This window comes from Rattus norvegicus, chromosome 4, assembly GCF_036323735.1.
Source record: "Rattus norvegicus strain BN/NHsdMcwi chromosome 4, GRCr8, whole genome shotgun sequence".
In the NCBI taxonomy this organism is placed as follows: Eukaryota; Metazoa; Chordata; class Mammalia; order Rodentia; family Muridae; genus Rattus; species Rattus norvegicus.
In genome coordinates, this window is record NC_086022.1 from 120,388,344 (window position 1) to 120,404,182 (window position 15,839).

Sequence of the window (15,839 nt, forward strand, 5' to 3'; positions counted from 1 at the left end):
CTACAGGAAAAAAAATACAAATGTCTCTGAATGAACTAGAAAAAAAGCCAACCTTTTGATTAAACTATGGATTTAATTTGTCACTATATCAAATATATCATGGCTGCTTTCTCCACACATTAATCCCCACAGTTATAGCAGGGAAAAATAATTTTTAAGAACCGGGTTTTTTTTTTTTTTTCTTTTTTCCTTTTTTTGGAGCTGGGGACTGAACCCAGGGCCTTTTGCTTGCTAGGCAAGCGCTCTACCACTGAGCTAAATCCCCAACCCAGAACCGGGGTTTTTTAAGACCACTTTATTGAAGCAATGTTATAATCTGGTGAAGAGAGTTGGTTTTTATTCCTTGAGATAGGCTGTTGCCACAGCCCAGGCTGGTCTTGAACTCTTGACCTTCTTGTTTTGTCACAAAAATACAGAGAACAGGCATGTACCACCAAAGCAGGCAAAATTACTTTTTTTCTCTTAATACTAGTGGCTATGACAGTCACTGGTGACCTCTGAACAGTGGAAGAAACATTAGCTTTCTTGAGCTTGTCTACATATGAGAAACCTGATTCGAATGTGCAGCACCACTGAGAGCCACTGTCTTAAGATTGCAGCAAAGGCCCCTCACTGCACATGCCCAGCATCTGGTACGACTCCCTCTGAACTCAAGTGGCCATGAAGACCTGGTTCTAAGGCCTACTGCTCTGGCCTCACTCAGGCTGCTTCTGTTCTAGTGCTCATTCCCATGGAGACCACAGCTGAGTAACCACTGAGCAGCCAGTCAGTCACCTCTGGCACGAGTCTGCTGTGGTCATGATTTGTGTTGCTTAGCACTTTTAAGGCACTCGAAGCTCTCTAGAGATGGTTTAACCCTGTCACCCAGGACTTGCTCACCCTTGGCTGCATTTGAGGAACTTGAATTTGACAAAGCTATAGAGCCGAGACACCATCCTCAACCTCGGAAATCCCATTCTCTGGATGTCGGTCCTGGAACTCCTGGGGCTGGCAATGTAGCTCAGTGGTAGAGCTTTTGTCTGATATACTCAGGGTCCTGGGTTTAGTGTGAAAAGACACAGACTTCCTCCTATGAGGGCCTCGTATTACAATGCCAGTTTCTTGGACTTAATAGCTCATATTTGGTTCCCAACCACAGGATATCTCTGTCTCTATCTCTGAGTCTATCCCTGATAAAACCAAGACAGAAGCAATCAAAAAGTCACATTCTTAAAGTCTGACTTTAGGCTTGAGAACATTTACATCAAAAAAGTGTAAACTTCCAGGAACTGGGAAACACCTGTATCCAGCCCATAGGAGGTTGAGACAGGAGGATTGCTGTGATTTAAAGACCAACCTGGGCTTAATAATGAGTTCCAGCCTAGGGTGCAGACTAAGACCTAGTTGTTAACTGCCCCCGAAGAAGAAGAGAGAGAAAGATTACAACCTAAGCAAACCCAGGCTGACAAGTCTATCAAGTTCCAGATGACTCTTAAAACTGGACAAGCCTGGGAAACACTCAAATGTTTCTTCAAATGGTTAACAACCAGGCCTAATATGGAGGGCCTGTAATTCCAGGCCCTTTGGAGGCTGAGGCGGGAGGATTCCACCTGGACAACTTAGTGAGACCCAGTCTGAAAAAAAAAAAAACCAAAAACAAAACCATGGATGAGGGCGAGGTGTGTAGCTCAGCTCAGTAGCAGAGCGCTTGCCCAGCATGCACAGGGCCTCAGGTTCAATCCTGCACCTCCCCCAAAACCAAAGCGCGAAGACATTCTGACAGAACATCGAGTTCTCCGAGGAACAGGGACGCTTCACGACCCACAAGAGAGGTGCTGGGGAAGACTTTGTTGACTCAATCCTTGGAGAGCAGGGTGCTCTGGGGAGGGGCAGTGCTCAATTACAGTTCTGTCTTAAGCTTTTCATACAGGTCGTCCTGATCGATCATGTCCTCATTGCCGTTCCAACGGTGGTAGGCAAGGAGCGCTGCGTTGTAGCCAGCGATGGCACTCATCTCCATGCAGCTGGCAGCAAACTCGATGCCATTGAGGTAATAGAGCCGGTCATGGAGGATAATGGAGGGACACTTCTGAGGAGGATTGTAGTAAGGGTAGGACAGCCACGGCTTCCGCACAGCATAATCGTAGGACAGGAAGAGCTTTGAGATTTGTTCTTTGGTGAGAATGTCCTTGGAGAAGGTCTTCCACACATGCATGCCATCCACTGCCGGTGGGGGACCCTCCTTATGACTTACAGAGGCCACAATGGACAGGCTGTTGATAAACATATCTGAGTCATCAGTGACAAGAATCGCAGACAGGCCGAACTGATCCTTGTGCCTGGAGCTGAAGAGGGTAGAATTGAGCTCTCCTTTGATGAGAGTTGTCACGAGCTGTTGATATGGGTCATTGAATTCCTCGATGGGGGGATCAAAATTTCGGAAGGTTATGTTGGACATCTTCCGATTCAATGGGGCAGCCACAAGGACAATGTCATAGAAGTCAGAATGGATCTCAGATCCTGTTTTATAAACCACTTCATACATCTTCGGGGGGGTTCCTAGAGGGCATGAAAAAGAAGGGGTTTCTTAGTGCTTCTCACACTCAATTTCAGGCCTCCTACAAATAATTCTGTAGCATTTTTGGTTTTCTTTGTGTACGTGTACAAGTGTGTGTTTGTATTTGGAGGCCAGAGGCTAGCCTCAAGTGTCAACGCCCCCAGGAGTTGTCCATCTTGGGTTCTGTCTTTCTCTCTCTCTTCTTTTTTTTAAAGATTTATTTATTTGGTCTGGAGAGATGGCTCAGCAGTTAAGAGTGCTGTTTGCTCTTCCCGAGGTCCTGAGTTCAACTCCCAGCACCCACATGGTGGCTCACAACCATCTGTGATGGGATCAGATGCCCTCTTCTGGTGTGTCTGAGGACAGCTACAGTGTGTACTCATATAAATAAGGATTTGTATTATTATTATCATTGTTGTTGTTATTGTTGTTATTTTATGTGTAGGAATGTTTGCCCACATGTATGTCTCTGTAGTACCAAGTATATGCCCGTTGCCTGTGGAGGCCAGAAGAGTGTCAGATCCTCTGGAACTGAAGTTACAGGGCACTGGGAGCTGCCAGGAGGGTCCTGAAAACTGAACTTAGGTTTTTTCAACAAGTGCTCTTAACCACTGAGTCATCTCTCCAACCTCCCATCTTGTTTATCACTGACTATAGCTTACTAATTAGGCTAAGAAGGTTATCAGTGAGCCCCAAGGATTCCCCTGCCTCTACTCCCCCCAGCACCGCAATTACAAGCACTTGCCAAAATGCCCTGCTTTGTAAACAGGGGTGTCAGCACCAAAGTCAAGTTCCCACGCTTCGAGCACTTTACCGAAAAGGCGCTCAGCTTCCCCACCCTGCTTGTGTTTTTGAGACAGTTGTCTTATTTTTTTTTTTTAAGATTTATTCATTTATTATATATAAGTACACTGTAGCTGTCTTCAGACACACCAGAAGAGGGCATCGGATCTCTTTACAGATGGTTGTGAGCCACCATGTGGTTGCTGGGAATTGAACTCATGACCTCTGGAAGAGCAGTCGGGTGCTCTTAACCGCTGAGCCACCTCTCCAGCCCGAGACAGTTGTCTTATGTTGCTCAGGTTGCCTTCAGACTCTCTCCATTGCCAAAGATAACTTTCCACTTCTGATTCTCCTGCCTACATTTCTGGAGGACTGGGATTATAAGGTCTGTACCATCACCTAATTTCTGTGGTGCTGAAGATCAAACCCATGGCTTCATGCATTCATGCATGCTAGGAAAGTGTTCTACCATCTAAGATACACACCCAGCCTATGATGTGTGTGTGTGTGTGTGTGTGTGTGTGTGTGTGTGTGTGTGTGTGTGTGTTGAGCACACCTATGTATGTATGTGTATACATCTGGGTATGCACACAAAGGCTAGAGGAACACATGGATGTCCTGTTCTATTGCTTTTTGCCTTATTCCCTTGAGACAGGGTCTCTCATTAATCTGTAGTTAGCAGCAAGCCCCAGCATTATTTGTCCACACTCTTTACAGTACCGGGATTACAGGCATACCCAAGAGACATCTAGCCCTTTTTTAAGCATACGTACTAAAGATTTGAACCCAGGTCCTCTTGTTTGTGCAGCAAGTGCTCTTACGAACTGAGCCAGAAAATCTTTTTCTCCTGGCATCTTTCACAAAGTTCCAGAACAGTGGAACTCCACACTGCTCATGCAGAAATATTCCCAGCTGTGCTAACGGCCATGACCATGGCTCATGGGATATGGAAAAAACCTCATCCTCAAAGTAATGTCCCATGTTTTGTTCTTACTGAATAGAAGCTATTAGAAGTTATAGAATTGTGGGACTTGAGTTCAAATCCCCATTATCCATGCAAAAAGCTAGGTTTTTGGGGTTTGGTTTGATTTTGGTGGTAACAACTTTAATCCCAGCATTTGGGAAGCAGAGGCAGGTGGATTTCTGTGAGTTCAAGGACAACCTGGTCTACATAGTGAATTCCAGGACAGCCAGAGCTACTTTAGATATAAAAGCCCTATCTTTAAGAAAAAAAAGGGGGGGGGGTGCTGGAGAGATGGCTCAACAGTTAAGAGCACTGACTGCTCTTCCAGGGTCCTGAGTTCAATTCCCAGCAACCACATGGTGGCTCACAACCATCTGTAATGAGATCTGATGCCCTCTTCTGGTGTGTCTGAAGACAGCTACTGTGTACTCATATACATGAAATAAATAAATCTTTAAGAAAGGAAGGAAGGAGCACAAGGCCCTGGGTTCGATCCCCAGCTCCGAAAAAAAAAAAAAAAAAAAAAAAGAAAGGAAGGAAGGAAAGAAGAAAGAAAGAAAGAAAGAAAGAAAGAAAGAAAGAAAGAAAGAAAAGGTGGGGGTAAGGTGGGGGTGTGGGGAGTGGAGAGATGGCTCAGTGGTTAAGAGCACTGGATGTTCTAGCAGAGGTCCTAAGTTTGATTTCCAGCATCTATATGGTGGTTCATAACCATTATAACTTCAGTTCCAAAGCATCTGATGCCCTCTTCTGTCCTCTGGGGGTACTACATGCCTTTACATATATTGTATACACATACATATAATAAAACACACCCATACACATGAAATAAGTCTTGGAAAAAGCATGTGTGTTTGCGTGTGATATTTCCTCTTTGAGCTATTATTTTCTTTGCAGGAATAATGGAAGAATCAAAGACAGCCTCACCTGTCTGCTTGGTCCTTGTCTTCTCTATTGACATTACAGAGCCAGATATAAGATTGCTGTTAGAGGCCTGAAGGAGCCCTGAGCAAACAACTTTATTACCACCTTCCACTGCCCAAAGGTTGGAATCAGCAGCAGTCATTGATACTGCACCTGTTAGGAGAGAGCAAAAACATGCTTTAATTCTGCCTTGGTCAGGTAAGGCGCCCTCTCCTGACCACTTAGATATTCTGCCCCAAATGCTGCCAGACACTGTCAGTTGACCCTCAGGGAAAAAGGTCTTGCTCTCGTGAAAGCCACTGAAACTAACAGAAGCACAGGACCCTCTACTGCTAACAACTCACAGATAGACTCCCCACCAGTGACTAGGTCCCTTAGCTATCTATGGTTACCCCTGATTCCTTCCGATTCTGGCTTACCCACAAAAGCATTGAGGTCAGTGCTTTGGCCAAAATTGACCTTCATGACAGGAGCGATCATCTCATTGAGGAACGTCTCAGAGAAGCCTGCTTTCTTCAGGTTTTCACGGAGAGTTTGGTTGAGCAGTCTGACATAGTCATCCCCTCCAATGGCGTACATCAACTTTTCTACGCTACTGAAGGCATAGTCATGGGACTGGTAACGATAGATCCTTGCAAAAAAAGAGAAAGGGCCATTAAATGCACTCAGGACATGGAGCTGCAAACAGAGCAGAAGAATGAAACAGATACCAGGCTTTGCAAATTGTAGGACACCCTCCCTGGGATACATAGTGAAATTCTATCTTATAATATTAATATTTATTATTATCATTATCATTATTATAGGGCTAGAAATACGGCTCGGACTTAGTAAGAATGGCACTTACTGCTCTTGCAGAGGGCTTGGGTTCTGGTTTTGTTCCATTTGGAGACAGAGTTTCTCTGTATAGCCCTGGATGTTCTAGAACATCTGTAGACTACACTAGCCTCACACTAGATCTTCCTGCCTCTGCCTCCCAAGTGCTAGGATTAAAGGTTTGCGCCACCAACCACCTGATTTAGGACTAGGTTCTGTTCCCAGCACCCACATGGCAGCTCACAATCATCTAACTTTTTCCCCCCTTCTGACCTCTTCAGACACTAGGCATGCATGCGGTCGTGGATTTACATACAGACTAAGCACACGCAATTGTTTTTAAATCATGAACTGACTTCCATGTTTCCTTCTGATGAGCTCCTACCAGTCAGGTGAGGCACAGCTCGATCTCATCATTCTCAGCCCTCTGCTCTCTTCCCTGCCTTCCACCTCAAGACATCTGTGCTCTTACGCATGCTCAGTGGGACATTTTCAAAGAGACGTGCTTGTCTTGGGAACATAGCTCAGCTGGCAGAGCACCCACCTAGTTCACACAAAGTCCTGGGACTGACCCTCCCTCCCCCGACCAGCATTACATAAAACTGGTCACGGCAGTGCACACCAGTAATCCCAGCACTCGGAGGACGTGCACATAGGACAGTCAGAAGTTTATGGTCACCCTCGGCTACACAGAAAGCTCAAGGTCAGCCTGGGCTAATGCAAGGAATATGCCTAGTTCTTACTCTTCATTCTTGAACTCCATCAGCACCAGGTTCAATCTTCTCCGTCTATCCCTACCACTACCAAACATCACCCTCCATGTTAACTGTGACAAAGCTGCCTTCTCCCACCAGCAGGAAAGCTTGCAGATCTTCCTAAAGTCCCTCCTCAGGCCATTCTCAGCTCCATTATAGAGGACAGGGTTCACACCCAGACTAGTGAACGAATAACTGACCCACCTGCCTCTGTTTTATTTCTTTAAAATAAAAATTATTTACTACCCCCAAGCCCTAAAAAGTTCATCTTTGGGTTTTTTTTCTACTTATAATATCAATACCAAAAACAGTATTTCTCCCAAGTCTAGAATACTTAATCTGACATGAAAGAAACAGGGATGGCAAGATGCTCAGCAAGTGAAAAGCGCTCTGCTTCACAACTTGATGGCATGAGTTTAAGGCCCAAAGCCCACTGTGGAACGAGAACAGACTCGCCAAAGCTGCCCTCTGGTCTCCACATGAATGCTGGGCACAAGTGTACCCACATTCCCATCAAATACAACAAACAATAATACTAAAATAAAAGTTAAAAAAGAAAAAGTACTTTTTAAAAAAGATTTATTATATACACTGTAGCTGTCTTCAGACACACCAGAAGAGGGCATCAGATCTCATTACAGACGGTTGTGAGCCACCATGTGGTTGATGGGAATTGAACTCAGGACCTCTGGAAGACCAGTCAGTGCTCCTAACCACTGAGCCATCTCTCTAGCCCAAAAAAGTACTTTTGTTGCACTGGGGATCAGTTGTGTCTCTAGCGTGACAAGCTCCTCAACTCCTGACACGGGGTTCATCGGGAGTGTTGAAAAAGTCTCAAGCAGCTAACAGAGACCTCAAGCTCACTGTGAGCTGAGGCTAGCCTTGAACTCATGATGCTCCTCCCTCCATGCCCAAGCCCTGTGGTTACAGGCATTAGCCACACCTGACTCCCCAGCCTGTTTCTAGCTGTCCACGCTGACCTTGGCCTCAATGCTGCCCACATCACTTTACAATGGCATCCTTAGTATCCAGGATTACAGGCCAGTGCTACCAGACCCAGCATGAGAAATGACTTCTTTTTATTAAAGTCTCACTATGTAGCCCTTGCTGGCCTGGAACTCACTACATACACAAGGATAGCTTCAAATTCAGAGATAAACCTTTGTTCTAATTGCAGATAAAGAAAACTGGCCAAAAAAAAAAAAATAAGTAAACAAAATTTAAATAACAACAACGAAAACTCTGGAGAGATGGCTCAGTGGTTAGAGCACTTGCTGCTCTTGCGGAGAACCAGGGTTTGGTTCCCAGTACCTACATGGTGGTTCACAACCATTCATAACTCCAGCTCCACAAGATCACACCCCCTCTTCTGAACTCTAAGGTGTCATGCACATGATGTGTGTATATATATACACATACATACATACATACATACATACATACATACATGCAGGCAAACCACTCATACACACAAAATAAATAAATCTCTCAAAATTATAAAGAAAAACCAAAACTGGCTATACCAGGTAGCCCATGCCTTTAACTCCAGCATTCAGGAGGCTGGCCAGCCTGAGATTCACAAGGCCTACAATTTCTGTTCTAGGTGATCTGATGATCTCTTCTGGCTTCTGGGGGCTCCTGTACATACTTGTGCAAATATACACACCTGGGCTCACACACATACACATAAATTAAAAAAAAATCTTTAATTTTACAAAAAGGCCTCACTCTAGGAGATGGCTCAGTGGCTAACAGTATTGGCTATGCAAGACTGGGAACCTAAGTTCAATCCCTTGTGTGTGTGCATACACACACACACACACACACACACACACACACAGAGAGAGAGACACACACACACACAGACACACACACTCACACACAGAAGGTAGAGAAGTGATAGAGGAAAACATTGCATGTTGACTCCTGTGTGCACACATATACACAGAGGGAAATGTGTGTATCCATATACAGAGAAATGCATGCACACCAAAACCCCAAGGCAAGCTTCACCTCAGCTTACATTTCCTCTAAGCTTTTGTGCTCAGGATCTCGTCCACCAGCATGAGACAGGCAATGAGAGTGAGGCTCCAGTCAGCCTGGGTGGGAACTCCAGCTTTAGCATTTTCTAGGTGGGTGGCCTTCCACACTTAAAACCTGGACCTCTCCATCTTCCACTTGTGTAGAAAGCAGCCACAGCACTGGCTCGGGAGCCTACTGCCATGAGAACTCACGCTTTTTTGTGGTGGTTCAAACTCAACTTCCGGATCATGCTTTGCCAATGTTTCTTTAGTGTGGCCAGACACTATTAGGTTCTAGACAAAGTCAACGCCTTAAATGAGGCGGTCAGGCATGGCAGGCAAGCGTTCTACCATGGAGCCACATCTCAGCCCTTGCAAAGTACAATGGAGAGGCAAACACAGACAACATGTTCAGCTCCCGAATGGAGTGATGATCTCTGTATGTTTTCTGCGGAAACATTTTGCTTTACCGGGTGGTGATTAGGTAGAAACCAACATTCTAACATTCCCCAGACAGACAGATCTCAGGCCCAACAGAAGCTGGAGAGTTACCTCATGAACTTGTCGAGCAGGTCTTCTACCCACATGTGCATTCTCAGGGACTGAAATCCATAGCGCCACACCAGCTTAATCACGTTGATTATAAACCAGCTGCTCTCCTCAAACACCAGAGACTTCCCATTGTACACTCCCACCAGGCCACCTGAAGCGGGCACACTGGAGAGACCTGCCAAAACAGAGGAAGGGGCTTGAGAGAAGGCCCAGCAGTTAAGAGCCCTTGCTGCTCTTGCAGAGGACCTGGGTTCAGTTCCAAGCACCCATGTCAGGCAGCTCATGACCACCTGTAACTCTTGCAGGGGCATACCTCTCCCTGCCCCCCATAGATACATAACTTAAAAAATAAATCTTAAAATGATACAAACCAAGACAAAACTAGAGGGCAAGTATGCCAGTGATTTATACATTGGCCCAGTGAAAAGGGAATTTGGGAGACCTGTCAAGGACTTTCTGGACTGAGGGACTTAGGGCCCATTCCCAGGTCTCAGGAGACACATTAGAGTTCTATTTTTAGGACAGTGTGGACACAGTACTGACTGCTCAGCCTACAATCTGACACTGTAGGAGACGGGTCAGAAGATCACGTACACGGACCAAATTAAACCCACTAGTCTTAGTCACGGAGAAGGAAGCATCTGCTAGGGTTGAGAAGGGCAACTGAGAAGTAAGATGCATCCCATTCCTACTCAAACCTTACTTTGCAAAACTGGGAAACTCAGGTAAATGGAAAAAGGCCAGAGTTACACAATATTCCCTAAGAGAAGGCTTGCAGAGGCCTGCCAGACTTCCCCAGAACATGCCCCGCTTTTCTGCTGGCGGGGTCATGTGTCCCTGTGAGTACATGTCTCTGTAACCTGTTTGAATGACTTCAAGCCAAGTGTTGGAAGCCCACGGGTCTCATAGTTTCAGCAGCAGAACAAGTTAAGGTCTCTGCTAGCTCAAAACACTCTGATTCCTTAACCTAAAGTCCAGGCTTTAAGAGCTAACAACAGGGAGCCAGCAAGATGGCTCAGCCCCAGATGGCATTGCTGCCACGCCTGACCACCTGAGTTCAATTCCTGAGACCCACACGATGGAAGGGAAGAACTGACTGCATCAGTTGCCCTCTGACCTCCATATACACCCTGTGGCACTCAGACCAACACCCCCACCCCACAGTTATACAAAATAAACAGCTTAAAATATAACTTTTTAAAATTAAAAAAAAATTTTTTTTAAAGAATTGACAGCGACAGCCACCCTCACTCCACCCCATGGCTGTAATTCCAGAGAGCTGATGCCACACAGATAGCTAGAGTCTCATTACAGGAGAGTAGCTCAAAGGTAAGCAGGGACCAACTGCTAAACCCCACAGCAAGAGAAACCGTTTCATCAACTTCTCTGTAGAAGACATGGCAGAAACACATCAATTCTCTGTGTTAGGAAAACACCTACGGCCAGTCACACAAAAAGCTGCTTAGCGCTATGAAATCACATACCCAGCTCTTTGACAAATCGCTTCATGTGCAAATTTAGAGGGTGAATGACTGAACCCCCTGCTTCGTAGTCATGACCTTGCACCTTCAAAGTAGCCAAACGGCCCCCGATTTCTTCTCTTTCAAACACATCAATCTTCACGTCCTTCCCAAATTTCTTCCGAAGATAATAGGCCGAGGAAGTACCACCGATTCCAGCACCAACTATTGCTATAGTAGGGGAAAGAGGAAAAGAGGAACCATTTGTTTCCCCTCTCGCCACAGTGTGACTTTTGTTTTTGAAATGCCATTAACCAGTAATAGACATTATTCAAGACTAAAACTAACAACTTGGGGGAACCTGAGGGCAGGGTTCTCTCTAAAGACACACTCCCTGAATGTAGGCAGGCGCTATAGATGAAGTTACAAACTGACAGTAGGTCAAAAGATGCCCAAAGATCTTCACAGGTCTTTGTGGAGGACCCACAGACCCACCTTCCTGTGCCCAATTCCTGGGGAAGTATGAATGGGCCCCCCCTGCACGCATTTTAAATAAAGTAGCCGCCATCTTCGCTCAGCTTTGTTCTTTGTCTATGGCCCCAACACCGTGAACGATCCTGAAAGACACAGCTTCAGATGGGGACAGACACCAGGAATGAAAACCAGAGGCAACCAAAGCCACGAAGAGACCCGGTTCTCTGGTTAGCTGCAGCAGTTGCAGCCTTGTAAGCAGAGCGCAGGTGCCGAGAGGCGGTCCCAGCACTTCTCGGGGGAGGGGACCTAGGGGTGGGGGAGATAGACTGGTCCCTGTGCAGTGTTTGCGTGCGTCAATCTTACGGACAGACAGACTCAGCTCCAGGGACAGCTAGAAGCAGGCTCCCGAGGGCGTCTAGCTCCTAGAGCCGAGGGCCTCCCAGGCTGGAGCTGTACGGATACCGAGTCCCTGACTAGCACACGCCTCCCACGGCACTGCTCCATATTTGGGAGCACACACGGCCGGGTCCTCAGGACCCCATCTCCACCATGTCGCGGGAAGACCGACCTAGGCATCTCCGCGCCTCTGCATCCCCCGCACTTACCGATCTTTTCCGGAGGGGCCCGGGGCTCGGCGCTCGCCAGCCTGCCTAGACCACACAGCAGCAGCCCCAGACCGAACAGCGAGCCCACCAGCGTAGCGGCGAAGCGCCCCATGGCCTCCCGCAGCTGCAAACTGACCGCGGGTCCGCCAGCAGACCCTGCTCTATGCGTCTGCGCGCGTTTGCCCCGCCCAGGCCCCGCCCAGGGCTCACGGGCACGCCCACCCGCCCCACCCAGTGTCTTTGCTCTCCAGGCTCACCGACCTTGTGTACCTAACCCTGAGCCGCTCTGTGTCCACCCCACACCCCATCCCACGAGGTCCACTCTGGTCCCAGAAGCCATCATCCAAGGCGCAGGTTGAGGCTCACCTCAGCTTTCCTTTCCCGCCTCTCCTGAAGATGCACCCTTCTTCACAAATGCCCTCTCCAGTCCCCCAAATCGGGTGCTTGCAGAGAATGCACGTGGCCAGTCTCAGTCTAAACCAGGCAAACGGGCCCGCAAACATTTCTAAAATGAGGACTTTGTTCCAGGGACTCAGCTGCGTGATAAGAAAAAGAAGAAAGATGGGGTATTGTGAAGTAAGGGGAGCAGAATCCGGGACCCATGTTCGTACGAATAAAATTAGAACACCCAAAGGGACCTCTCACATAAGGTCTGTTTCCAAGTTGAAGACAATTGAAAAGACACAAATACAAGAAATGCTGTCCACCTACCTCCAATTACCTAAAAACAAACACTAGGTGTGGATGGGGATGGGGGTGGGGCTGGAGATGTGGCTCAGTGGGGTTAAAAACACTTCCTGCTATTTATTCCACGGGACCTTCTTCTGGCACACTTGTAAGCATAATAAAAATTTTAAACACTAGAGAGATGACTCAGTGGCTAAGAGTGCTACTGAGTTCTGTTTCTGTGACTTACAACTGCCTGTCCCAACAGTGCCAGGGAAATGGTCACCCTCTTTTAACCTTCCAGAGCACCAGAACACACACAAACACATAAATTAAAATCAGCTTACACACAAAGACAAAGAGCTCTTTCTTCCCTTCTCTACCTGGAGAAATGTGGGTTTATCACCAAAGGCAATTTTAGACATCTTAAGTAAAATTCCTAGGAAGTCATTGGTTTGGCCTGAGCTCCTGAACTGGATGGATGAAATGTTTGTCAAATCAAAGGGGAATCTGCATCAGAAGTCACTTGCTACTGAGGTGAAACTAAATTTTCTGGTTGACCTTCATAGGAAAGGGAGCTGGTGGTGATACAAGAGCCAATGCCTCCCTTAGCAGATCAGATACCAATGTCCTTATGCTTCAACCTTCCCAAAGAAAGTAACTTAGAAACCAGTCATCTCTTTGTTCCCAGCTCCTGTTTTCCTCTGCCCTGTGCAGTCTAGAGAGCCAGGCTTCTCCTCCAGATATGGGAAGAGCTTCGCTATGTTATAGAACAAGGTGTTCCCACTTCTAGCCAACTGAGACCTGGTTTTTCAACAGATTTTGTTTTTAAAACAGAATCTCAAGTAATCCCTTCTACCTCCTGTGTGCTGGGATTTGATAAACTTTCATCAGCCAGAAATTCGCATAGCAAGCTTGACCCTGGAGCCTCTCTCCTGCCGTGTATCTGCCTTCTGATGGTTTCCAGCCCTAGGAACTCAAACTCTTCCTCACCATCGTATGCCGTACCCTTTCTCTAAAGCTGACCATTCTTGGAAGACATCCTAGATCCCAGGCCAGCATCTGGACAGTCACTCATTTCCTGGGAGCATCTTTCAATTTTCTGTTTGTTTTCTCCTATTTAATGAGACAGGGTCTCACTATGTAGCCTTGACTGGGCTTGAACTCAAAGAGATCTGTCTGCCTCTCATCTCCTGGGTACTGAGATTAAAGGGCTATGCCAGTATTTGGGTTATTTTTCTCTTGTTGATGTGGTTTTGTTACAGGGGTCTGTCCTGAATAAGGAATATAAAAAAATGAAGAAAAATTATTTTTCCTCTCCCCTAAACTGATGCCAAACTATAACACACACAGAAACATACATTCACACACACACACAAACACATACACACATATACACACACATACATTCTCACACACACAAACACATACATTCACACACACAAACACATTCACACACACAAACAAATACACAAAACACACACATACATTCACACACACACACTCACACACATACAAACACATACATTCACACACACATTCACACACACATACTCACACACACACATACATTCACACACACATTTACACACACACACCACACACACATACATTCACACACATACACAAACACATACATTCACACACACACACACACGTGTGTGTATACAGAATGGGTACTGAGGAAATGGTGCACTCTGTAAAATGCTAGGTTTGCAAGCATGAGAACCTGATTCAGAGCCCATACAAAAATCTGGATTTGGAAGCACGTGACCATGATCCCAATGCCAGGAGTCAAGATGATCCCTAGGACTTGCTGCCCAGGCAATCTAACCTAATTGGCAAGCTCCCAGTTTAGTGGGAGACCCTGTCTCAAAAGCTAAGGTAAAAGCTGGCTAGTCAGGGCAATGGTGGCTCATGCCTTTAGTCCCAGCACTTGAGAGACAGAGACAAGCAGATCTGAGTTTGAAGCTAACCTGGTCTGTTGGAACACAGTCCAGGAATAGAGTCTTGTGTGAGGAGAATTCTGAGTGCAGATGAGAGAGAACACTCCAAGAAAACAGTTTCTTGTGACTTCAGTTTCTTCAAAACATGGAATTGTTCTTAGAGTGTGTGTTCATGCTCTTCCCAGATGTTGCAGATAGGATTGAGCTTGTGTCAATTACTCAGTATTGCTTGTTATTGTTGTTATTGAATTAAATGTTTAAACTAGCCTTTCTTTGACTCTATGGAAAAAAGTTTTTGCCACACGTTGCTTTTCCTTGTGCTTATTATATACAGTTTGGATTTGTGAGAACTTTACTCCTGTGATTTTTTTTCTTTTCTTTTCTTTTCTTTTTTTTTTTTTTTTTTTTTTTTTTTTTTTTTGGCACTGGGGACCGAACCCAGGGCCTTGCGCTTGCTAGGCAAGCACTCTACCGCTGAGCTAAATCCCCAACCCCTGTGATTTTTTTTTTCTTAGTCTTCAAATAAATTGTTGATGATCCAAATAAAGTCGGCTATTGCATGAGACTTTAGTCTGCCTTGTTTTTCAGTTCCAGTCTCCCAGGTTCTACGACGTCTAGATCCGTGACACTGGTCTACAGAATGAGTTGTTCCAGGACATCTAGTGCTACATGGAGAAGCCTTGGACAGACAGATGATAAATAGAGATAGATGATAGATAGATAGATAGATAGATAGATAGATAGATAGATAGATAGATGACAGACAGATAAATTGAAGATGCATTTGAGGAAGATAGTCAATGTTGACTTCTGTGAGAAAAGCTATAGGTTTTTGATCCCATTTTCTCTTGTTTCCCCCCCAAACAAACACAAAGGAAACAGTATATGAGCATAAAGAACAGTATTAATGGATGGAAACTGAGTTGGATACAAAGTAAGGTTGCACTTGGGGCTAGTAAGATAGTTCAGCCAGTAAGGGGGTGCTTGTGGTCCAACCCTGGTGACCAGAGTTCCATATCCTGAACCCACATAAAGGCGAGAGAGAACCAACCACTTCCACATGTGCACTGTGGCCTGCATCAGGATAGGCCTCATTAAGTCTGTAGTATTTGGGCAAAAGCTGACAGGAAGTGAGGGAACAGGCCTGTGTAGGTATTGGGGGGGGGACAAAGAGAAAGAATATGTGGCATATTTGACAGGTTGGTGGATCAGTTCCAGAATGTGGGGATGGAAGTACTTTAGGGACCAAAATGCAAGATCTGCACTGAGGAGCACAGAACTCAAACGGTCTACACACTGCCAAGAAAACAGAGCTAAAAGCTATGGCTTTTACTTCATTT

General features: G+C 45.9%; 1 protein-coding gene across 1 annotated transcript; it reads right to left on the reverse strand.

Annotated features, from left to right (window-relative positions):
* Positions 1 to 1,201: 1,201 nt before the first annotated feature.
* On the reverse strand, positions 1,202 to 12,039 carry Pcyox1 (prenylcysteine oxidase 1). The gene is made up of 6 exons (NM_145085.2): positions 11,888 to 12,039; positions 10,833 to 11,039; positions 9,349 to 9,523; positions 5,624 to 5,835; positions 5,208 to 5,357; positions 1,202 to 2,538 (listed from the first exon to the last, which is right to left on the reverse strand). Exons 1-6 carry the CDS (start codon positions 11,997 to 11,999, stop codon positions 1,880 to 1,882), a joined length of 1,515 nt encoding a protein of 504 aa, NP_659553.1. The 5' UTR covers positions 12,000 to 12,039; the 3' UTR covers positions 1,202 to 1,879.
* Between the last annotated feature and the right edge of the window lie 3,800 nt (positions 12,040 to 15,839).

Excerpts from the sequence above, each read along its gene's own strand:
- Pcyox1 (NM_145085.2), bottom strand. The coding sequence starts at position 11,999 with ATGGGGCGCTTCGCCGCTACGCTGGTGGGCTCGCTGTTCGGTCTGGGG. Across the intron at positions 11,040-11,887 it reads GGCCCCTCCGGAAAAGATCG|CAATAGTTGGTGCTGGAATC; the intron begins GTAAGTGCGGGG and ends CCCCTACTATAG. Across the intron at positions 5,358-5,623 it reads TGACCTCAATGCTTTTGTGG|GTGCAGTATCAATGACTGCT; the intron begins GTAAGCCAGAAT and ends CTCTCCTAACAG.